This window comes from Strongylocentrotus purpuratus, unplaced genomic scaffold (genome assembly GCF_000002235.5).
Source record: "Strongylocentrotus purpuratus isolate Spur 01 unplaced genomic scaffold, Spur_5.0 spur5_scaffold_7, whole genome shotgun sequence".
NCBI lineage: Eukaryota > Metazoa > Echinodermata > Echinoidea > Camarodonta > Strongylocentrotidae > Strongylocentrotus > Strongylocentrotus purpuratus.
The window spans coordinates 21,201,742-21,226,400 of NW_022145613.1; the positions used below are offsets into that span (position 1 = coordinate 21,201,742).

The following is a 24,659-nucleotide window of genomic DNA, read 5'->3' on the forward strand; positions in this document are numbered from 1 at the left end:
ACATGAAAGACTAATATAAATGTTGTAGTACAACACGGCCACAATTTTTTTCTCGGAAATAAGTCAGTTTTATTGATTAGTGCTAACGCCCTTCTGCTTAAAGTTTCGTTATTGACCTGAAATTCGAGCTAACGTCCTTCTACCAGCCAGGCGACGCAGTGATAAGGAGAAAATTGAGAGCTGTCCAGTGCCAATGCTGATCATTGTTTGTAAGCACAAACATTAATGCATCGTTTAAAGTTTTAAACTTTGAAGCTGAGAAGGCGTCACTATCAGACAATGGTAACTGATGGAGGCTTCAAACCAAAGTGACATGCAAGACTGGCACGCACAAGTAAGAAAGACATAAATGTGATAACTAATGAATAATAACGAACTAATAATCAACTAACGAAGTAATAATTAAGAACGATGAGAAACGTGAGATGGAGATAGAGACGGAGGAAGAATCGATACAGAGGAATAGAGAAAGGGGATAGCAGGGCAGAGAGGTTAGGGATGGAAGAGGCGGGCATGGGGCTAGGAAACAGGGGGTGGAAGAAAGCGGAGAGAGTTTGGCCTGTGGATGAGGGGAGTGAGAGGGAAGAAAAGAATAAGAGAGGAGATGAGGGATAAGAGATAGATCATGGAGATAAAAACCAGAATAAAGTAAGCTATATAATTATGTACAGTTAGGTTATGTGAAACTAAAAAGTTATGTACATGTATACAGAAATTGACCGGTAAAACAACTTTACGTACACTCATATGGAATCATGCCCTTAATGAAATTATCCTTAATGAAATTTCTCATCAGAGTATGTTATAAAGCCCATAATCATTATTATGAAACATCCATTTACAAAATGATAGGTTCCTTTAAATTTCGTCCAATTAATAGAAAATGTGTCAGTTCAAGCTCATGTAGGGGGAAGGGATGGTAAATGATAAAAGGGGGAAATGTTAGAGAGAGGGGTGGAGAGAGAATGGGAAGCAATGCGTTGAGATAGAGAGGGAGGGGAGGGGCCATTGAGAGAAAACGAAATAACAGATCGAATAGTAGCACATAGAAAGGAAATTGAGGTTTCTGGATGTTTATATTATTTTGAAAAATGAACAATAGCTGCCGAAGCCTAAAGGCGGGAGTAAATAAAATATAGGCGGCCAACAGATGCTCTGTAAACCACTTAAAATCATGAGAAGGACGCGAGATTGACCTAGAGTCTAGAGATATACCTCTTTCAAAGATGATTAAAATACTCCTTTAGGATATCTGTCGATTGGACTGAGAAAAAAACGCATTATAAAGTAGTTCAAAACAGTGATAAAAATGAGCGGCTAGCTGAATGTGCGATTTGATAGAGGATAACAACCATAACAGAATATATAGCTATGACCATAAATATCACAGAAAAATTATGATCACAAAAACAAAGATATTACACCATTATCGTCATCTCTATTGATATCGTCCTCATTTAGTCATCTTTGGCACTACCATTATCATCGTCGTCATCGTTAATATCATTTAACCACCACTAGCATTCACTATCACGATCATAATAATTATCACAGTCACCTTCATCTTTATTACTGACACAATCACGAACCCAGTCATCATCATCATCACCATTGATACCACCGTCATCATCATCACCATTTCTATTACCATCACCATCATTATCACCACCGTCATCACCATCACTATAATAATAATAGTAATAACATTTATAATGCACACATATCCACCACAAGAGATGCTCAAGGCGCCTAACAAGGTGAGTACATTGAACGAAAATAATTTAACATAATTAAATATAATTCAACAATGTTAGTTACATCCGATTTTGTGAAATACACTACGTCTTAACTAAGGAATTCAGACATTAGATAGGTTTTCAATTTGTTTTGGAACAAATTTTGATTGGCTGACATTTTGATTGGATGGGGTAGGGAGTTCCATAACCGGGGTGCAGCAGCTGTAAAAGCTCTGTATCCCCAACTCCTCTTTATTCTTAATTGTGTTAACCCTATTTAGCCCGGGCTATTTTGAAACTGCATAGCCCAGGGGGGGGGGGGGGGGCTTCTAAGCCCCCCCCTATGATCTCGGCCGTGAAACAACCGATCGCCGCGAAAAGTTGCATACATGTCAAGTGAAGTGTATAGAATACTATGGTAATTTCAATTTTTTGAAAAATTCACTCATTTGCATATTTATGGTAATTTATGCAAATAAGCTCATAAAATTCACATTTTTGCCAATAAATCAGACATTATTCATATTTAAGCATTCTTTCTCACTACATACATTTGTTAGACCATTTGGAATAATAATACAACCAAAAAATTGAAAAACCCGGTTTATTCCTTATGTTATCTATTTTAATAATTTCTCATGTATTTCTTTGTTTTTTTAACTTATGTATTTTATTGTTTTTGTTGTTTTATTTCATTTCCAACTATAATTCAACTATTTTGACCCCAAAATAAACACCAAAATTATAAACAAGACCAAATAACCAATGTTTTATCTCTTTATTTGAAAAATGAGATTTCCATATGTTTTGTACACAAATCACAAAAATGAGCGATTTTCGGGCTGACATGCAAAGACAAAAGGACACGTGACTTTGTAATGGTATGTCCGATTTTCGCAAAATTTCTTTCGAAAGATGCGCAAGACTCGAAAGAAAAAAGTCACAAAATTTCAGTGCAAGATTTTCTTGCGTTAAAAAATTATCGCGAAAAATGTCGAGGGGGGCTTCTAAAGCCCCCCCCCCCCCCCTCCCCCGGGCTAAATAGGGTTAAATTTGTTGAATTAGAGGAACGAAGACCTGCTCGAGAACTTAGAGAGATATTAAGAAGAGAGGAAATGTATTCTGCTAACCGTAAACATTTAAAATCAACCTTATCAAAAAGAACAATCACCATATGGACCCCTTTGAAGACCAGCTTTATGCTGAAAAGGGTGATCCTTCCCATATGTGGAAAATAAATTTAAAACAAAAAACAAACAAAAATATCAATAACCAATCATCACAGTAAATACAAGGCATAATAACTTGTTAATTTTATTTTATTATAAAACATAGATGCTATGACATTTTTCAATGTAAATAGTGTCAGAAAAGTTGGTTATTTAGTACATAATAAATATGGTAAATATTGAGCTTATGGAATGATACAACATGAAAACAAATTGACTCAATCGTGCTGAAAATCACACAGACTGCACGGAGAAAATTGGTAAATGGGACTACACACATTTGTTTATGGCATCAAACTTTTCCCCAATCTGTTCAGCTATTTCCCGTTATATATGCGGGGCTTTGAAAAACTATCCTTTACAAGTCTGCAGGGAGCACCATTTCTACTACATTCCTTAAAAAATGACATAAAATTAATGAGAAAGCTCACAAATATCCAGAGCTCGGCCTTCTCTTTTAGTTAATAATTGGATTAATTTTGATCGTATACATGGCTTCATAAAACATGAAAAGTAAATAGCCTTGTGCGTCACCTATTGAATAGGCCAATATGGCAATGATATATGACGCAAGATATTACGTCATTTCTATAGACAATTTATTGTATTAAAAATGCCCCTGATTTCTTAAGTATTTTCGATCGTGTATTGGTATTGTCTTAATAAATATGATCCATGATAATCTTCATCATCTTCATCATGTATGGTGTATAAAGTTTCTAAAATACATTGCACGAAAATAATACAAAATTCATTAGATGTTATTCTTTTAATATGCATAATTAAATAGGACGGTTGCTTCGTGTACAGATTGAATTGGTTCGTAACAATACACTTTCAACTTTCTGAGATGCAACGATTATTTTGTATAACGTATAGATGTCGGTGTTTTACAACTTTACCATGTGATAAAGTAATTGAGTAGTATATATTGATGTAAATATTGTAAATTTAAAAATAAAATCTCTTTTTTTTTTCTTTCTTCAAAGTTCTGCACATTGACACTTTGAATTCAGGATATACAATTATTTTCGTTTATATCGCGATATGCCTTGGATGAGTTACACAAATATCACAAGCGACAAGCGTATTTGTTTCCAAGTGTACCTTTTCTACCAAAATCTATATTGAGATGTTTCAACATGATGTGAATGAGTGCAGCAACAAAATGCATTGACGCATATTTACATGTGGAATTTCGGATAATAATAAACATAGGTAAAATAATGGAGTATGTTCATGACATTTATTATTGATCAGTTTCTTGTAAACTAATTTACCAGCAATACAGGAGGAGAAGAATCAGCAGCAATGGTACAATCATAGTATGCGGAGGCGATTTTATTCATGTATGTCGTATGGGACATTTTTCTAGTTTTATTAGCTGCAGAACTACACACATATTGATTAGACAAGCATAAGTAGTAGTTCTTAATTACTTGTATTATTTGTATCAACGAACAAAGTTCATGAAATATGAGGACCTTATTAAAAATCAATTATCATTGATGTAGATTACTATAAGGTTCATAACCTAAGACTTGCATTACATCTGAGCATTTATCTTCGACCTGCTGGATCTCAATACGACTAAGATCTTGGATCCAATGATTGGCTGTAAGACTTGAGTTCTTCTTCACATCGAATGTTCCATCAGTACCTTTTTCGCCTGCGTGTTCCTATAGACCCAATGCCTCACGTTCGTTGGGAGTTCTAGTCCTACGAACTTGTATAGTTCTTCAGTGATCATAGTGGGGTCATTGGCGAAGTCCTCGTACTTCAGCAGGTAGTAGCGGTCCTTGAGCCACTCTGGTGTCTGTCCAAAAGGATGTGTCGTCTCTCGCACCCATTGACACATGCCTGTGATAGAATCACTATGCCTGATCTCAAAGTCGAGGAGTTGGAGCCGCTCTAAGCGATCCGAGTACTTGGGATGGGCCTGCTCCTTGTTGGCTATCTTATACAGGTAGTTAATGCGAGATGCTGCAGAGCCTCGGGGATCTCGAACTAAATGGATCACCTTCACATTGAAGTGACCGTCGACAACGAGTGGTTTAATGGTGTTCAAATCACCACGGATCAGCTTGGCTGCGAGATGACCTTCATACTTCAAACAAACATTTCGTAACCATTCTGCATCAGGAATGTTGCACTCGGCATCCGTTCTCTCGCAGACGACACGATTGCGAAACTTTCCTCCCCAATTATTCGTGAAGTTCACCAATCCAATGAATTCATCGCTAAAATTGCAATTTGCAAAGTCTACCATGAGCTTCGTCCGGTAGAAATATGTTTCCGGAGTGAAAGGTCCCGGTAAACGCCACAGCGTCACCATTTGTTCCACAACCCATAGCGGTTCGTACAGAAAGAATATACCAGAGTTCTGGTTGAAGAGCTCGCCGATGACGCTTGAGCCGAATCTCCACTGGGCGAGAATGATAATTACAACGGGTTTCTCGTGGGATGAAACTGAAACCGTCCCCATAACATCGCCACCAGAAATTTCGACCCTCGGATCTTGTTCTAAGTTCTTTTCTTCAGCTTCTCTAACATCATTTTCTACACTTTCTGTCTCGTATTCATCGCTTACTCCGCTGTCACTTTCCGATTTTTCTAAATAAGAGAACATTCTACCGATACTACTTATTGAATCACTGCGGTGGGTTTTGACATGTATCTCACCTTTAAACATCCTCATAGCGTCCCGGGTATTTTGACAATGTCCCAGATCTCTAACAGTGCTCAAAATGTAGTGTAGTAGAGCCAGCACTACAACACAAAGCAGTATGTTAAACCACGGTTTGATTTTCACAATTAGCTTGAGCATGGCTGCTTGTCTTTGCGTGCAAAAAGTGGTTGGAAATTAAAGATTTATACAAATAGTATTCACGCACTGACACCGACGTAGCCCATAACAAGTATGTACAAAGATGCAGAGTATCATTCACTCTGGCTGTCAGGACGTTGTGCTCGCAAGCATACCCGGTGCAACGTTGACAGGTTTCGGTCCATGCAGTTGTATTTGCTGAAGTCCTTTACAATGTAGTATTACAGCTTGTAATATCCACTTTCTCGGGAACAAACATTCCCTCGCGTTCAAAAAGCATTCTAAATAGTACTGTCATTGGAGGAAGCCCTTGAAATAAGAATGAGTGTTGTGGACAGCATTGATTAAGACCGCAATTGACTATTGTATGGCATTACGTAACTGTCTTAGAACAGGTAACAACTTGGTCTGACTCCACTGATGAACCTGCTCAACCATGAAACCTTATAGAAAACCACGTGTGGCTTCTAAAGCAGGGCTCCCACTTAGCCGAGTTGGAGCCTCGAGTTGTGGCGAGCTGGCGCGATCTTATAGCAAGCAGTTTTATCTTTAAAAATATTTCTTGATATCAAGAATTCAATTCTTGATATCACGAAATGGAATTTCTGATATCACGAAATGGAATTCCTGATATCACGAAATGGAATTCTTGATATCAAGAATTACCATTGCTTTGCAACATAAAATTATTTCTTGATAACAAGAATTAATTATTGATATCAATTAATAATAAAACGGCTTGCCATAAGATCGCGCAAGCTCACCACAACTCGAGGTTCCAACTCGGCTAAGTGGGAGCCCTGCTTTATGTTCCGTGTGTGTGTGTGTGTGTGTGTTTGTTTGTTTGTTTGTTTGTTGTTGTTGTTGTTTTTTTTTTGGGGGGGGGGGCTTGTTTTTAATTTATTGCTGGTCATAATACAACGAAAATGAAATCGTACAACTATTTCAGCCTAGCTGATAACGACATACTCGGCTGACTCTTGAGCTGAGGAGGATATTTTGATTGTGTGTAAGTGTATGTGTGAGCGTGCATGTGTGTTTGTATCATGTTATTTTAAAGTTTTTAAACTGTATAATTTATGTGTAGTTTGTTTTCTTTTTAAGGCCCCACCACAAGCAATTTGCCTCTAAGGGTGTCCTTTACCGTATTATATTTACTATGTTACTCATTTGTATGTACATGTTTCATTGTTATGGTTAAAATAAAGTGAACTGAACTTTCAATATCCGGCGTTATACATTATCAGTTTACGAATGGCAGATGATGAGAGAAAAAGGAGAATAGACTGCGAGTTATTATGTCAGAATGGACGCTAGACTGCTGTATTACCAATATCATATTATAATATCGTATGAATGTGTTAGCAAAGAAAATAATACTAAGCTGGAAGAATTGATGAATATACAGTTTTTAGTCTACGTTATATTTCGCCCAACCATTGTGTAATATCAAATGTAAATATGTATTGAAATTATGGAATTAAAAACTCGCTTGAGGATAAGATAGAAAAAAAAACAATATCATATTACCCAATGTGATGAATATTGAATAATGAATGAGCGTCGATGTTTGAGGATGTTTTGATGGTGATGATGGTGGTGATGGCGATGATGATGATGATGATGATGATGAGGATGATAATGATGACGATGATGATGATGATGATGTGATTATGGTGGTGATGATGATGATGATGATGATGATGATAGTGATTATGGTTGCTATTTATATTCTTTGAATGGGAAGTAGAGAAGAATAAAATAGCAGCGAAACAGTGTCGTATAATATATAATTTGAGGAATTTGACGAGTCTCTCCCTCCGCCCCTAGCTATTATGAGCAGTATAAGCATTGCTACTGTACTAGTTATAGGTAATCGAATATTGAACTTGAGTGCTTGCCGATGAAAAACATAAGGTATTAGTAGAATTATCCGCATGTTGCGAAGGGCAGAAATACACAACAAGACACCCAGAAAAAGAAAGCAATGTTTGGCTGTTTGGATTTGTGTGTATGTGTTGGATTTTTTTGGGGTGTGTTTCGAGAGGCGTCTTGGTTCGACTGGATACGTCATGGGACTGTAGATCACATGGTTCCCGGTTCGAGCCCCGCTGCAGTACTAATGTCCCTGACTCCTTTGGTGAGACATTAATCTACATTTGCCACTCTCCACCCACATAAATGGGTACCCGGTAGGAAGAAATTCCTGGCATGCCATGGCGCCTTAGCAGGGTAGCTCGGCTGGTAATGGGGTAATAATAGTAAATCGCTTAGAAACATTAGTATCAAGCGCTACAACTGCTATTATTATTATTACTAGAAGTAGAAGTAGTACTTAGAAGTAGTAGTAGTAGTAGTAGTAGTAGTAGTAGTAGTAGAAGAAGTAGTAGTTAGGAGTAGTAGTGAAGTAGCAGTACTACTGCTACAAATACTGCTACTATATTAATATAATAACGATTATTCGTTGCATAAAGATGTTCAGTTCAAGGATGATATTATAGATATTGATATTTAACCGCAATAATAATAATAATAATAATAATAATATTGTCAACATTTTATTAGGCGATGCTGGTAACCGGGTTCGTTACAAGTTCATTGACCTCGATCGAGCGTCGCTTCCAGCTTCGTAGTCGTGATCTTGGCATCATCATCAGCAGCTTCGACGTCACGAGCATCATCCTAGTACTCTTCGTCACTTTCGTCGGTGGTCGTGGCAACAAGCCCCGCTGGCTCGGCATCGGTTCGATCATCATTGGCATTGGCGCCCTCATCTACGCCCTCCCGCACGTCACCACGGGTAACTACCGCTACGCGACCTCAAGGGTCTCACCGACATGCGGAGTGGACGCCGAAGCCGCGGCTGCTATCGGAGGCGATGTCACGATATCTTGTGATGATGTAATGGATGACAGACCGTCGAGCTTAGCTCAGTATATGTATGTTTTCATGGCTGGACAAACATTGATGGCCATTGGATCGCTGCCATTGAATACACTAGGAGTCTCTATGTTGGATGATAGTGTGTCTTTGGAACAGACTGGATTGTACATGGGTAAGTGAAATGTAAAGTCTCCTAAGAGTCTCCTTCTTAATTTGTGTAGTCCTGTAAAGCCGTTACAAGGCAGGGGTGCACAAAAAACTCACATGATTTTTGTTCCTTAGAAATGATCAATGTTTGGACAGCAAGACGTTATGTTTGCAATGTTCATGTCTTCTGTAGAATATGTACATGTATTCCAAAGGAATTTCCAATATAGAAATTACATTTTCAGTATAAGAAATTATACAATACAAATTGCTCACACTCTTTGCTTCGCCCGCTAAAATAGAATACCAAGAACTCGGTCTTTAGGCAAAAGACGTCGGTCAGCTTGGTAAAATTATTGTGCCCTCAGCCAATGAAAGCCATCACTGTACCCGCCCAATTCCATCAGAGTTGCATTTGAATTCATAAATAGGCGTTCAAGTTCGAACGATTTTCGTCAACTCTCTGCTCTCATGATTCATTTTCATTCTTTGAGCATTCAATTTCGTTTTATATCATTCCTCTTGAATTAAAAAAAAATTTCATTCAATTTAGAGAGAAGTCCATTCAATTTAATGACACGTAGTTATCTGTCATACAAGTTCGCGCCAGCTGGATAGACGTTCAATTTCGTCCTTATTACCAATTTCAATTTAATTATATAGGCACACACCGTCGCACTTTGAACGTTCGAATTAAATTAACATAAACAAGTTCTGTAGTTCTATGTAATTCTTACCGCAATTTGTTCACGTCATATTTAACTTTTTCACTGTTTCTAATTATATAATTTCATTTTCATTTGTTAAAGTTTCATAATATTCATTTTAATCATATTTTATATATTCCTTTTCTTTCTATTCGAGATATTCATGTACTCTCCTCGAGCCGCTGCCATAGTAATGTATAAATGAATGTATGCGTATGAAAGTGGGGTTATACGAGCTCTTGCTTCAATGACAGTTTGTCAGAGGAATAAGATATTTCAATATATACAAGGCAAACGTCCGCTTGGACTAGGACAGCTAGAGACAGAAGAGAATGGAAATGTTATGAGGAGGGCTTTGTCCAACGTCTGGATGAATTATAGCCTGATAGATAGATAGAAAGGTCCCATTTTACGGTACATAAAGTTTGCATAATTTATTCAAACAGATGCAGATTGCAAAGAACATAAACAGTAAAAAGTAAAAGATTTAAAAAAGACTGTCCAAAATGCTATAAACGCTTGCCTTTCGTGACTTTGAATTCCTTAACGTTCATAGGGGCGGTGCAGGTGCGAATTTGATTGCATTTACGTGCATTTTTTCATTTGAACGCGCTCTGTACACGTTTTTGTTAGAAAATCATGAAATTGCATGCTAATACAATTAAATTGAATGATTATTTTGTTAGCTTTTTGAATGTTGATCTCGGTAATCATTCCAATTCGCTCGAAATTGAATGATCGCATCGTTAAATCGGATGCAACTCTGATGATATTGGGCGGCAAAACCTATAATGATAATAGTGGGTTCTTGTATAGCGCTCATGTATGTCAGACAGACTCAGACTTGACACTCCTGGCGCTATAAAACACTTTCAATGAGGGGCATGTATTAAAAACCTGAATGTGTTATTTCATTTGTATGAAACAGTTGAATATTATTATTATTATTATTATAGAAATGGGAGAGTCTAGGACATTGGATATAAAAAGCGAACGGTAGCCTATATACAGCACACAACAGGAATATCAATAACCAATAAGCGACATAGCAAGAATTACAAACAATTAAGATTATATCCTACCCATTTTATCACTCAGAAAGCAGAAAGTCAGTGCAATAGAATAGGAAGAACAGTATACTTGAATATTTACCATGTAGATGAATAAACAAAATGGCCGCTTATACAACTACGATAAAGAAGAACGTGCAGATTGGTCGCCAACAGAACCGTTTATTTTTTTTTTTTTCATCTGTAATTGCATGTTTTAAACATTACTTGTTTTGTTTTTGTTGTTATTAATAGGTATATTTTTGGCTGTGGCATCTTTGGGACCTGCGGCTGGCTACATGCTGATGGGTGTCTTTCTCAATTTATTCACAAACTTTTCAAATCCGTTCAGGTAACATTCTTAGAAAATAGTGTTTTTACTTAGTGTGCATAATTATGACTGATTTTAATTATTAATTTAGTTAATTTGATATGATTTTATTTTATTTATTTGTTTTTCGTTTAAATATATGCACGATATATTTTGACATTAGGACATTTAATAGATTTCTACATCAAACAAACATGAAGAAAATTACAGGAAAAGAACTATGAATAGCAGGTCATTATTGATTTACATGTATATTAAAACGGAAGGGCATGATAATGGAGAGCATTGTTTGTGAGTTCCTTCCCCTTTTTTCAACCTATGTAATTTCGATATGAACAACATTTAATAGTATAAGATATATCTTTGAGTACCTTGCTGACAAATAAAAGGAAATTCGGGCACTTAGTTGCTCAATAATTATGCCGATATTCGCTGCTTGAAATCGTCCTGTTTCTAAATTATAATATTAGTCATTTTATAGTGCTTAATAATACCATGCGAGCGAGCGAGGCGATCGAGGGAGAAAGACACTTTCTTTAGTCGAGCGGTTTCTGATATTTGTTTTTCACGAATCGACGTTATTCCAATTAATTTTCTAAGTTGATAAATTTCTCTCGCGGCACCCGTAGAGTTGAAAAACGCTGGATCAGGTTATAATTAATTTAGACAGGGACAAAACAGAGAATAAAAGAAAAAAACATGAAATACTCAAGATGGGGCAGGTGGAACACAAGTACACAATATGGTTCCTATAGATTGGTTTAAAGGTCACTTATATTTTTTTCATTTTCTGTAAATCTTTTTAGTTCTTCAATATTTTTTGTAGATTCCCTTCAATGCCTAAATCATACATAAACAATTCATCTTGAATACAATAACTGAGAAACAGAACAATAAAATAATTGCATGTTTATCTCAGCTACGACAATGCTAATGATAACCTCCGCTATACACCGAGAACCAATTAGAAAGGAAAAAAAATCATTGAATGAAACCTATTATAATATTCAATGTATAACTAACTATTAAGATTTGTTTATTACAAATGTCACTATAATGATAACACCCCTCCTATAAAATACACACACGTACAGACAGTACAAACAAACACACACAAAAATAGAGAGAGAGAGAGAGAGAGAGAGAGGGAGAAAACAAAAGGAAAGAGAAGGAGAAAGAGGAGGGCGGCCTGTAGCGGCTGGGAAGAAAAGGTCAAACAAGGATAAAGCAATTGTGAGCCTGTGGGTTATCGACCGTAAAAATCGCCTCTGTGTTTGAATTCTCTCTAATTAAATTAACATTTTATGGAGGTACTCTTTACCTGAGGTACTGACTGGTTTTAGAAGTGGTCCTTACAATTGATTGGTTTTGAAAGCAACATCTTAACGACGTCATTTAGAAATATAGAGATTTTTATTTACTACCTTTTCTTTCACTTCTAAACATCCGAAACGTGCAAATTTAAAATTTTAGTTAATTCTATTTTTCTGTTCATTCGCAGAGAATTTTGGTTTTCGTCGGACCACTTAGGAACTATCATACTGATAGTGACCCAATTTCGTGTATTTTAGATTACCTTCTTGAAATGTTGTTCTTTTGTGGATGAGAAGGTTATCTTTATATTTCACCTCGATATAATAAAATATTGATTTATTCATTCTTTTATTCATCGATGCCATCAATCATTCATCCAATGATGTTTAATTCTTTCATTGACTATCAGGATGTCGTCAGATGTTGTTAAATGCAGGTATTCTGATGACACTCCTTCAGATTTACGTATACTACCATTTGCTCCCCCCCCCCCCCCATGTCCCGATGTGTCGACAACAATTTCCCATAGTGCATCACCACCTGCATGATGTGCTCGTGATGCCTGGATGCATATAGGAATTAAAATACATTACAGCAGTAGCGATGTCGGTAAAATACCCTGCCTTTAAGTCGTTTACTATTTTCATTTTTATTTCCATTGGACAGTACTGATATCAACACATCCGACCCTGGCTGGGTAGGTGCGTGGTGGATAGGGTTTGTCATAGCAGCAGTTCCAGCTTTCCTCATCGGGGTTCCACTTAGCTTCTTCCCGCGGGAATTACCAGGTAGGTCATCTGCCAGAAATTACATTTAACGATTTAACAAACAAAAACGGGGAAAAAAAAATTATATCAGGCAATTCATTGTCTCGAAGAAACATAATTCAGAGGAGTTTTCTTTTTTGTACGCCTCGTAGTGAATTTTAACAGATAAAATCGAGGCCTTTTTCCCCTAGCAAATTGTATTCTAAGATGCTAGATGCAATTCTTTTAGGTGGCATGCTGTTGCAAAAATCTGGGAAAGCAGCATAGATCTACTGCCATCGGAATTTACAATTTTTCTTGTAAGAAATAAATTAGAACTCTCAAACTCAATCAAACTGAGAGAAGAATATTCCTGGAAACCCCTAGTTGGGCCATGACAAGGGGGGGGGGGGGGGGTCAACAACCCCTAATATCTTTTTTAGAAAATGATAATTCGTTTCAAGTGTTCAAACATTTACTTTACCTTTGAAAAATCAATTTTAAACATAAATATGAATACTCTTAAGGTCGGGAGTGGGTAACAGTTATATGAGAATCTAAATCAATTCAATTTCCACGATCTCGTTGTTTCAGATACTGCACGAATAAGAGCCGGTAAAGAGAGCCAGGTTCACGCACGAGGAGGGGCACATGAGACTGAACGACCAGGCTTTGGTTCAAGACCAACCGATTTCATCATCTCACTCAAATACCTTGCCATCAACCCGACCGTCATGTGTACCATCTTAGGTGAGATAAGAGAGAATGAATTCGATAATAAATGAATAAAATACAAAAGATAATATTTTTGTTAGGTTTTGATTATCAAAACCCGTGATACACTTCGGTGTAATTTAAGAGAGAACCACTACGAGAAAGAAAGAAAGAGAATACATGGGATATCATTATTTGCGTAGAATGAGAGTGATAGATTTTTCTGTTGAGCAAAATACATTTGTCAATATTTAAGTAAGTTTACCTAGTTTATTCACATTGGCATTTGGCATCTTCGAAAAATAAATCTAAAATCATACCACGATCATCCTACGCGATATTTAAAAGAGAGGTATGCATAATGCATTTGCTATTATGTGTGGGAAAGGCGCAGTATAGATCCAACTGCTCTCTAATTACGAGTAATTTAGTTTTTATAGATTTAAAGATTACAAGTAATTTAGTTTTTATAGATTTAAAGAAATCGGTAGTTTTATTGATGATATAATATAACAAATGTATTTGATCGTACTGGGTCAGTTACCTCCGTTTTTCACACAATGCTTTATGATACATTCCTGAATGATTCAGCGTTACTTCATTTAAACTTTCAGGCAAGTATAGGGTAAGAAATAATTTTTCTTTCCTGAGTAATATATTTCTGGAGCTTTCACAAAAGTGTCTAATCATCATAATTATTTGGTATAATCTCGCATTGAAATACAGGCATCTGCGCAGATACCATGCTTGTTTCAGGTTGTGCAGCCTTCATGCCGAAGTTTACACAGAATCAGTTTCGACAGACGGCAAGTTCAGCAAATTTTCTTATCGGTAAGTGAACAATAGGACAATTACTTTTTTTTAAATAAAAATGACTTAACTAGTGTTGTCGCTTTATTAAACCAATAACCAGATTATTATTTTTGGAGATGGGAGAGGCAAGGGAGCTAGAGACTGCAAATTATTGTACATTGGAGCAATTTTTTTATTCTGCCGCCAAACACTCAAACGTACCGACGAACGAATATCTTCTGCTGGAAAATGACGAACTTGTTGCTCCCTTTACCCCCATTTCTCCATCATTGAGGAGTGAAATTTTGTAGATATAAATCTAGTGAAGGTGACATTACATGTGCATTGGGCGTATTTGAAATATTATGAAATGCCTCTTTCTCGGAAGAGTATTTCTGTAAAATTTCAAATCACATTCCATCAATGTGAACGAGGTGAATTAATGGTGTCTCCGATTGACTTAGATTCGAAGCCGTTCCAAGACCCCAACTCTTACCACTGGACCCTGTTGTGTTTTTCTCCTGGACAGGTATCGCAATGCTCCCGGGTCTCTCTGGTGGCGTCCTGCTTGGCGGTCTCCTCACAAAGAAGTTCAACCTTAAAGTCCGCGGCATGCTGACCTTTGCTATATTCTCTGGGTTAGTCACCATTGTGCTATTAGGGACTTTGCTTCTGCGTTGCCCCCAGCTACCGGTCATAGGCGTAACAGCCGCATACGACGGACAGAAGTAAGTCTTTGAACTTAAAATTGTATTCCAATCATCCGTTTTTCAGCATTCCTGTCATTTGTATTTACTCAGAGACAAAATGAAGGCAAGTTTGATAGTGAATATGAAAGGAAATTGTATAATTTCAAGGTTTAGTTAATTTTTGTTAAATCATTAAAAGCAGGTCTTTGCCTTTTGAAGCTGATCGGGAACATTGATTCCGATTTTATGTGCAATATGAAGTTCTTAAATATGATCGCCATGTGGGACTGAAGATTGTCCAGACTTTGTATTCGGTACATAATTTTATCTGATAAAAATTGGTAAATAAAGATTGAAAAGAGACATTTTGTTGATGAGGATGACATCACCATTACTGCAATAGCAATGTCAATGCATATCTTGATTATCATCGATGATAATGTGGTGGTAATGATGATGATAATGATGATGATGTTGATGATGACGATGTTGATGATGCCGTGGCTAAGGTACTACTAGTGGTGGTAGTAGTGGGGAAGGTTGGATGGTAATGATAAGCTAATTATATATATTTTAAATGGTGGAGATTATACAAAAATCGTAAAGGTATTGGTGATGATAATTGATATGATGGAAATATCATTGAGATGATGGTGATGACGACGATGACTGTTGATCTTAATAGTAGAGGATTAAATTCGTCGTCAATGATTAAGATAATGTATCAAGTAATCTCTCTTTTTAAGACGTATGGATGATTTCTTCATCATCATTAATTATATAGAACAACTTCTAATTTGTCCATTTTCGATTCTTTCTTTTGGCAGTCTTATGGAGTATCATGAAGACAAGCGGCTTGAAGATGAATGTAACTTGGGTTGTCATTGTAAAACCGAACAGTACAATCCTGTATGCGTCGAAGGGGGTATTGCTGAGTATTTCGACCCATGCTATGCTGGATGTAAAACGGATTTTGGGAACGGGGTAAGTTACATCATTCATCCGTCATCATCGGTCCCATTTACACATTAAAAATTCATAGTTAAAGTTCTTGTTACTCGTAGAAAACATTGTTAACTACTGTTTTGACCATCCAATATTTGTACAGACTCCTCAGTCTTACGTGGCCATGTTTGTTGATCTACATTTGTTTTATATATGTTCTGTGTGGTGATTAATTTTCGTTTGTTGTTTGTGCATTTCGTCTATTGTAAATTTCGATCATAATTTTGATTGTAATTTTGTATCAACATAGTGAAACAATTCAGATTAATTTTCTTGTACTTCTAAATGTATCTTTAAAATACTGAAAAATCAGTTGAGCATTGAATTATTTATATTCCCATAGATTTTTATAAAAAATGCATGCCACGTAATTATTGATAATTTCAAACAAAACAAAAATGTAAGTAGATATATTTCCCCCTAAATATGAATTCTAAAGCGTCACGAAATCAAGAGAAACCCTCTTTTAACATACTACACAATAATTCGTCCTTGTTTTCACGAAGTGACGGTAGTGAGGAAAATCGTAACGCAAAGTGAATGCAATTTTTTTTCACTACCGTCACTTCGTGAAAACAGCGACGAATTATTTAATCATCAATCACGTTAATGCCTTGACAATATGGTCAGATGTATCACTCCATCTTTCTTGCCAAGTAGACAAATCTCACATCATTATGCAGAATATCATTACAACTTGCGATCACATCTTTCTTCCCATACGAAGATAGATATTTGGGCGTGTTATAAAATACTGCATGAGATTACGAACCGAATGTCCCGAATTCACAAAGGAGGTTTGTCGACAAACATTGGTTTTCGTGCGTCAAATGACGCGTTTCGACGCGTTTTTACAAACCAGGTTTGTAAGAAAACGCGTAAAAACGCAATTCGGGCCATTAAGTTGTGATGACATTCTTCTTTCCATGTCCGATGTGACGTAATTATCTCGGCATGCGATGACACGTGGCATGTGATCTTAAAGCGTATATGGACAGCGAACTTAAATTTCAACAACAAAACAATTGCTGTCCATACTTTAGGAATGCTGTAAGAGATTTCACTCTGTATGGACAGCCATACTGCCGCGAGTAAGGCTTATCATCCCGAAGGAAAAGCTTGCATGGACGTACACTGCGACATGTTTCGTGTCCTCTCATATTTATTATGACCAGCAATGGCAGTCTCCTCATTGCGGATGCGATTAGCCGTAACAGGCGACTCTGGTGCTTGTACTAGTAATGGTTGTGCATTATGGCTTCATCATGGTCGCCAGACTCTCGCCAATTGTGAATAATTAACTTCACCCACTTGCCTATACAAATGAAAATAGGATCAGAGTGCTGTAAGATGAAATCTGAAGTGAGATGTGAAAGAGAGAGATGAAGAGAGGAGTAAAAGGGGAGAAAATAGAAAATACATCCTAGAGAAAGATGGGGAGGGAGAGAGGGGATGGGTGGAGACGGGACGATGCAGAGAGAGGTAAAGAGAAAGAAGCGGAAAATAGATAGATATGGAGAAAGATAGAAAAGAGAAGAACGGAAACAAGAGAGAGGGGAAGAGACATAGATAAGAATAGAGACGGGAAGATCCGGAGAGAGAGAGAGAGAGAGAGAGAGAAAATAGAGAGAGAGAGAGTAAGAGAATAGAGATAGACAGGGGAGATCCAGAGAGAGAGATGAAGAGAAACTAGAATACGGAAAAAAGAGAGATAAACAGAAAAAGTTGGAAATTATATAGAAAGATAGAGAGAGAGGAGAGAGAGAGAGAGAGAGAGAGAGAGGGGGGGTGGGGGTAGGGATACACTAGAGATAAAGGAGGTATGGATAGACTAGAGAGATGGGATAGGAAATGTATTGGTGTAAGAACACTATAGTGAGAGAAGATCAAGGGCGAGGGCTTCGGAAGAGAGGAAAAGTGAAAAAGATAGATATCATCATTTATACAAAAAGTAGGAAAAAGAGACTGCGGTGTTTGATATTTTTGTATGCATACTTTTTAGATCATTAATGATACGAAAAAGATAATCGCATAATAATATAGATCTGTATACACTTTAAAAATACGTCACGACCGACCGTCATGACAATACTACTGATCAACCTAGTTCACCACATTCGCATTGTAAAAAAAAAGATAGTTTGTTATGCCGGAGATTACACGTATGCACTCTGGGTCAATGACCAATTCAGAAAATGAAATAATTCTGTAATCCAGTTTAAACATAGCCAGAGGTCTGATCTCTCCTTCGAGCTCGCCTTAGCTTTCGTCTATAGCCCCATCCCCTTTTCACCCTCCATCAGGCGCGTACGCAGGATTATTTTTCGAAGGGGGGGGGGGGTTTAACTTTTAAAATCGCGCCGAAAATTTCGCAACGACTCAGCCAGCCGCTGAATAAGTTGGGGGGGGGGGGGGGGGGGGGGTAAGGTCACCTTCTTTTGGTCACCCATTAAAAAAAAAAAGGGAAGTTCCTGCAAAACACACACACATAAATAATTTGAGGGGGGATTGAATCCTCCCCCCCCCCCTTCCTGCGTACGCGCCTGCCTTCAATATGAAAGGTATTACAAAGTTTGGGGAAATTTTGAAAATTGGGTGGATAGTGATTCTTTACAAATTTGGATGCCCCTGTGGATGTATTACAATTACTAGAAAATTTAGCCCCTAAAACATTTCTGCTTTAGAGAAAATTGAATATAACAATTTACCGGTGCTCCCGGTAAATTTTGATAAATTTCAGATAGCGCTTACGGCCGTACAATGGTAGCTACGACCATGAAAATCTCAGAATATGTAGTTGTGATATATAATTTCCAAACGGGAATAGCTCATCGGTCTATTTTAGTCAAGAAACATTGTTTCATAGCTTACTTAATATCTTGACCTTGAGAGGGAGCTATACAACATAAAGAGTTTATTATTTAAAATTTCATAACTTTAGGCTCGAATTTCAACCGCGACAACGATAACAGAATATTGTAGGATCACATATGCTTCTAATATGTTCATTTGAATCAAATTTATGACCCCATACCAAAACTTTGTATTACCTTTAAGCCTCACCACTGTGTTGTAATCTTCATTTTCGTTCTTCTTTTAAAAAACATTGCGATTCTCAAGCCTTATCCATCAAAAAGACAAAGCCTTCCTATATCTGTCCTGTACACTCTAAACACAAACGCCCATTCACCTCTCCCATCCTTCCCTCCCATCCTTCCCTCCCTAGCTACCATCAGTACCCCTCCCCAGTGGCGTACCTGGGGTACTCCGTCAGGGGGGCAAGCGACCGAAACAAACAAAAAAAGGCGATGCTAATTTTCACTTCTGGCGAGCGAGCGAGCAAAAAAAATTCTTTAAGTAACGTTTGGTATATAAACTGGTATCAGGCGCGGATCCAGGGGGGGGGCCGAGCGTGCCTTGGCCCCCCCCCCCGCAAAAAAAAAAAAAAAAAAAAAAGAGAGAGAGAAGGAAAAGAAGGGAAAGAGGAGAGAAAGGGAAAAAAAGAAGAGGAAGAAGAAAAGAAAAGAGGGAAGAAGGAGATCGGGGGGAAGGACTTGCCTCCCCCTCCCCCCCCCCCCCCAATAAAAAAATAAAAGAGAAGGAAGGAAAGGGAAAGAAAAAGATAAAGAGGAGATAAAGGGAAGGACAAAATAGGAAGAAGAAGAAAAGAAGGGGATAACAGTTGCAATTTTCCCGCCAACAAGTTGTGGATCGAGGGGGGAAAGACCCTAGCCTCCCCCCCCCCCCCGCCCTCCCGTCCCCGCTAAAAAAAGAGAGAAGGAAGGAAAAGGAAAAGAGGAGAGCTAAAAGGGAACAAAAAGAGGAAGAAAAAAAGAAAGGGAGAAAAGAAGCGGAGATTAGTTGCGGTTAATCCCGCCAACAATGTGCGTAGCGGGTTTGGGGACCCAAATGACCATGCCCCTCCCCCCCTCCCGCAAACCTAAAAGAGAGATAAGGAAGGGAAGGGAAAGTGAAAAAGGAGAGAAAGGGAAAGGAAAAAAAAGAAAATGAAGAAAGGTAAGGGATATCAGTTGCAATTTTCCCGCCAACAAGGTGTAGATCGGAGGGGGGGGGGGGGGCACTGGCATACTGATAGGGGAGGGGGGGGGGGGGGTTGGAGAAATAGAATTCAAACGTGGTTTATTTATAATTCCATAACGGTGGTTAACAGATAATGCTGAAATGAGATAATTTTTCTCACTTCATGCGTTTGTTGGAAAATGACAAATTCCTAAATTTACAGCCAGGCAAGAAAATGCTTCTTGAGATGCCTACATATCAGGGCCCGCGGAACGGCGGGGATCGGGATCCTCGAGCCCCTCCCCCACACTTTCTTTGAAAAAGTATATTAAAGAGAAATAGAAAGAAGAGAGCGAGAAAGAAAAATAGTTAACTGCCAGTGTCACATTATAATGGGGTTTCAAGATCTCATCTGACATCTCATCATTGCTCATCTGACCATGATTAAAATTAATGCCTAAAATCCTAAGGGCTCTGCCCCCTGGATTCCACCTAGGGCCCTAAGGCGGGCCCTTAGATGCTCATATGACGGTCATTTAATGCCTAAAACCCCTGATTTCTGGGGGCTCTGCCCCCTGGACCCCACGCCAAATAGTGTCCTGCTAGTGTCACAAATAATAAGGTATCAAAAATGCTCATCTGACCGTAATTAAACGCCTAAAACCCCTGAGCTTCTGGGGGCTCTGCCCCCTGAACCCAACCAAGAGCCCTTAGGCGGGCCCCTCGATACTCATCTGACCGTAATTGAGTGCCTAAAACCCTTGAGATTCCGGGGCTCCGCCCCCTGAACCCCAAGCAAATTAGTGACCTGCCATTGTAACAATTAGGTATCAAAATAATGCTCATCTGACCGTAATTAAATGCCTAAACTCCTGAACTTCCGGGGCTCTGCCCCCTGGACCCCGTCTAGGGCGCTAAGGCGGACCCCTGAATGCTAATCTGACCGTAAATTAAAACCTTAAACCCCTGAGCTTCCGGGGCGGACAAGGTATCAACATATGTTCATCTGACAGCAGGCGCGTAGCCAGGGGGGGGGTGGGGTGGTCCCTCAATAAACGCCGGCCAAAAAAGAGAGGAGTGTTAAGGAAGAGGACGTAGGAAGAAAAGGGAATAGACAAAGAACATATTTGAAATTCAAACAAGGATTAAGAGTCGAGAACGGTACAACGAATCGTCTTCTTTCTCTAATGAATTAATGAAACGTCAAAGCTTCCGCGCTACGCGCGGGGTAGGGCAGGGGGAACTTAATTCAGACGAGGATAATTTTCGGGAACGGTACAACGAATCGTCTTCTTTCTATAATAATTTAATGAAACGTCGAAGTTTCCGCGCTTTGCGCGGAAGGGGGGGGGGGAATTGATTTAGACAAGGATTAAGAGTCAAAAACGGTACGACGAATCTTCCTCTTTCTCTAATGATTTAATGAAAAGTAAAAGCTTCCGCGCTTCGCGCGGGTGGGGGAAACTAAATTATTTTCGAGAGCGGAACGACGAATCGTCTTCATTCTCTAAAAATTTAATGAAACGTCGAAGCGGGGGGAAACTGAATTTAGACAAGGATTAAGAGTCGAGAACAGTACAACGAATCGTCTTCTTTCTTTAATGATTTAATGAAACGTAAAAGCTTCCGCGCTTCGCGTGGAAAGGAGGAAACTGAATTAAGACAAGGATTAAAAGTCATAACGGAACAACGAATCGTCTTATTTCGCTATTAAATGATTTAATGAAACGTAAAAGCTGTATTCAGACGAGGATTATTTTCGAGAACGGTACAACGAATCGTCTTCTTTCTCTAATGATTTAATGAAACGTACAAGCTTCCGTGCTTCACCCGGGAGGGAGGAGGGGAAAACTGAATTCAGATGAGGATTAAGAGTCGAGAACGGTACAACGAATCGTCTTCTTTCTCTAATGATTTAATGAAACGTAAAAGCTTCCGAGCTTTGCGCGGGAGAGGGGGATGAATTAAGACGAGGATTAAGAGTAAAAAACTGTACAACGAATCGTCTTCTTTTTCTAATGATTTAATGAAACGTAAAAGCTTCCGCGCTTTGCGCGGGAGGGGAAAAACTATTTTCAGACAAGTAGGCACGTACGGAAAGGGGGAGGGGGTTAGGGGGTTGACCCTCCCCCTTCGGTTTTTTATGTGTGTATTTTGGAGCACCCCCCCCCCCTTTTCTGTGATTTTTTTTTATTTTTTTAATTTAAAAAAAATATAAAAAAATATGCCAACGGCTGACCTAAAAAAGGTGACCTGGCCCCCCCCCAACGGAACAAAATGTCAAATTTTCAAATTTCGAGACCAAAACAAAAAAAGTGTCCCCCCCCCCCCCGCTTATTTAGCGGCTGGCTGAGTCGTTACGATTTTTTTTTCGGACCAAAAAAGTGGGCCCCCCCCCCTAAGAAATCCTGGATCCGCGCCTGACTGGTATTGTTGCATGTTGGGGGTGGGAGCATTCACTTGTTAGCGACGTTAATTTCATTTTTTTTGCAAACGAGTGTAGCGAGCAAGAAAAAAATCAATTCTTTTTTAATAATTGCCACTTAAACTTGGTTCAATTGTCCCATGCAGGGCGAGGGAACAATATTGTGTTTAGGGTGATTTTATACCCATTTTAGCTAGCGAGCGAAAATACATCTTTCTCTCAATGAATTGCTATATAAAATTTGTTTCATTGTTGCGGGTAGGGGGCGGGCACAATCGTGTTTAAGGCAATGTCAATCCCATTTTGGCGGGCAGGCAACCCCCTACATTTCTCTTTTTAATGATATTGTAGCAGGGCACATAATTCCGCAAGCGTAGCGAGCGAAAAAAAAAAATCACTTCTCTTTTATAGGGAAAATATGGTACATCAAACTTGGGTTCATTGTTCCATGTCAGGGACGTGATTATTAAAAGCGGTGTTATTTCTATTTTGGCGAGCGAGCGTAGTGAGCGAGCAAAAAAAAATCACTTCTCTTTTATAGGGAAAATATGGTACATAAAACTTGGGTTCATTGTTCCATGTCAGGGACGTGATTATTAAAAGCGGTGTTATTTCTATTTTGGCGAGCGAGCAAAAAAAATCACTTCTCTTTTATAGGGAAAATATGGTATATAAACTTGGGTTCATTGTTCCATGTCAGGGACGTGATTATTAAAAGCGGTGTTATTTCTATTTTGGCGAGCGAGCGTAGCGAGCGAGCAAAATTTTTGTAATGATAATTGGTTCATAAATTTCAGATTTTTTTGTTGCAGGGCAGGGCTTACACAATCATGTCTAAGGTGATGTTAATTCCGTTTTGGCGAGCACGAGCACACCAAAACTTCTTTGAATAACGTTTGGTACATAATTATTAACTGGTTGTTGCAGGTTGGGGCGGGCACGTTAGCGGTGTCAATTCCATTTTGGCGAGCGAGCATAGCGAGCAAGCAAAAAAATAAATTCTCTTTTAATAGAAATTAATAAATAAATTTGTTTTTATTGGTGCAGGTCAGGATGGACGCAATCGCGTTTAACGCGATTCAATTCCTTTTTGGCGAGAGGGCGAAAAAACTCTTCCATTTTTAATGATATTGTTGCAGGTCAAAGGTGGGCACAATTGTTTCCAAAGCAATGTCTATTCATTTTATTCGCGAGCGAGAAAAATGAATTAGTCTCTTGTAGTAACATTTGGTACATATATTGTGTGTTATTGTTGCCATGGTTGCAGGTCGGGGCCCGTCGGGGCAGGCACAATTGTATTATAGGCAATATTAATCCTTTTCTTTTTTCAGGGGGACGAGCAAGTGAAAACATTTAATACAAAATAGGCTAGCAAGCAGTTCTTCTTCTTCTTCTTCTTCAAGATAATCTGCCTCCTTCAATACTGAAGATTCTTGCAGATGCCGTATACTCGGCCTGATTGGGGTGTGCAGGTGGACCATTACACCGAGGTTTCCCCCTACTCTTATACGAAAAGTGCAATGGGTTCTTAACGCCAGCGAAGAGTTTCGAATTTGTTATATCACTTATATTTTCCTATTTTCATTTGTTTTAATTTTTCAGGGCCGTATGCGGAATATTTTTCTGGTGGGGGAGGGGGAAAGATGCGTTAAAAGTTTTCGAAGAATCTCAAAAGCAAAATGAGTGAAGGGAGTTCGAGCGACCGAAGTGGTCATGAGGGTACTTTTGCATTTTCAAAAGTAGAATTGAAGGATTTGGTATAGGCCTACACTACATTTTCAGGAAAAAACTGTACGTTTTCAAAATATCTGGGGTCAACTGCCCCCTCCCCCTAGTGCGTACGGCCATGGTCTTTTAAAAAAAAAAAATTCCCCATTTTTATTCCTTTCCTTTCCTTTTCCCTTTTTCTTCCTTTTCTCTTCTTCTTCCTTTTTTCTTTCCTTTTTTTTCCATTTTTTCTCTTTCTTTCCTTTTTTCTTCCCTTTTCCTTTTCCTTTTTCTTTCCTTTCCTTTCTTTTCTTTTCGTTCCCCTTTTTCTTTTTTTC

General features: G+C 38.4%; 2 protein-coding genes across 2 annotated transcripts in view; one reads left to right on the forward strand and one right to left on the reverse strand.

The window, feature by feature from the left end:
• Positions 1–24,659, forward strand: part of LOC591667 (solute carrier organic anion transporter family member 4A1) — a 60,300-nt gene that overhangs the window by 29,578 nt on the left and 6,063 nt on the right. Inside the window, exons 3-9 of the mRNA XM_791219.5 lie at positions 8,358–8,847; positions 10,834–10,930; positions 12,890–13,011; positions 13,564–13,719; positions 14,410–14,514; positions 15,005–15,203; positions 15,992–16,148. Coding sequence (XP_796312.3) covers positions 8,358–8,847; positions 10,834–10,930; positions 12,890–13,011; positions 13,564–13,719; positions 14,410–14,514; positions 15,005–15,203; positions 15,992–16,148 — 1,326 coding nt within the window. The remainder of the gene's footprint in view (positions 1–8,357; positions 8,848–10,833; positions 10,931–12,889; positions 13,012–13,563; positions 13,720–14,409; positions 14,515–15,004; positions 15,204–15,991; positions 16,149–24,659) is intronic.
• LOC591686 (carbohydrate sulfotransferase 3) lies at positions 3,026–6,147 on the reverse strand. Its single transcript, XM_003724811.3, has one exon. It carries the CDS (start codon positions 5,790–5,792, stop codon positions 4,602–4,604), a length of 1,191 nt encoding a protein of 396 aa, XP_003724859.2. The 5' UTR covers positions 5,793–6,147; the 3' UTR covers positions 3,026–4,601.

What these genes read in the sequence shown, in the direction of transcription:
- LOC591686 (XM_003724811.3), bottom strand. Translation starts at nt 5,792, where the DNA reads ATGCTCAAGCTAATTGTGAAAATCAAACCGTGGTTTAACATACTGCTT.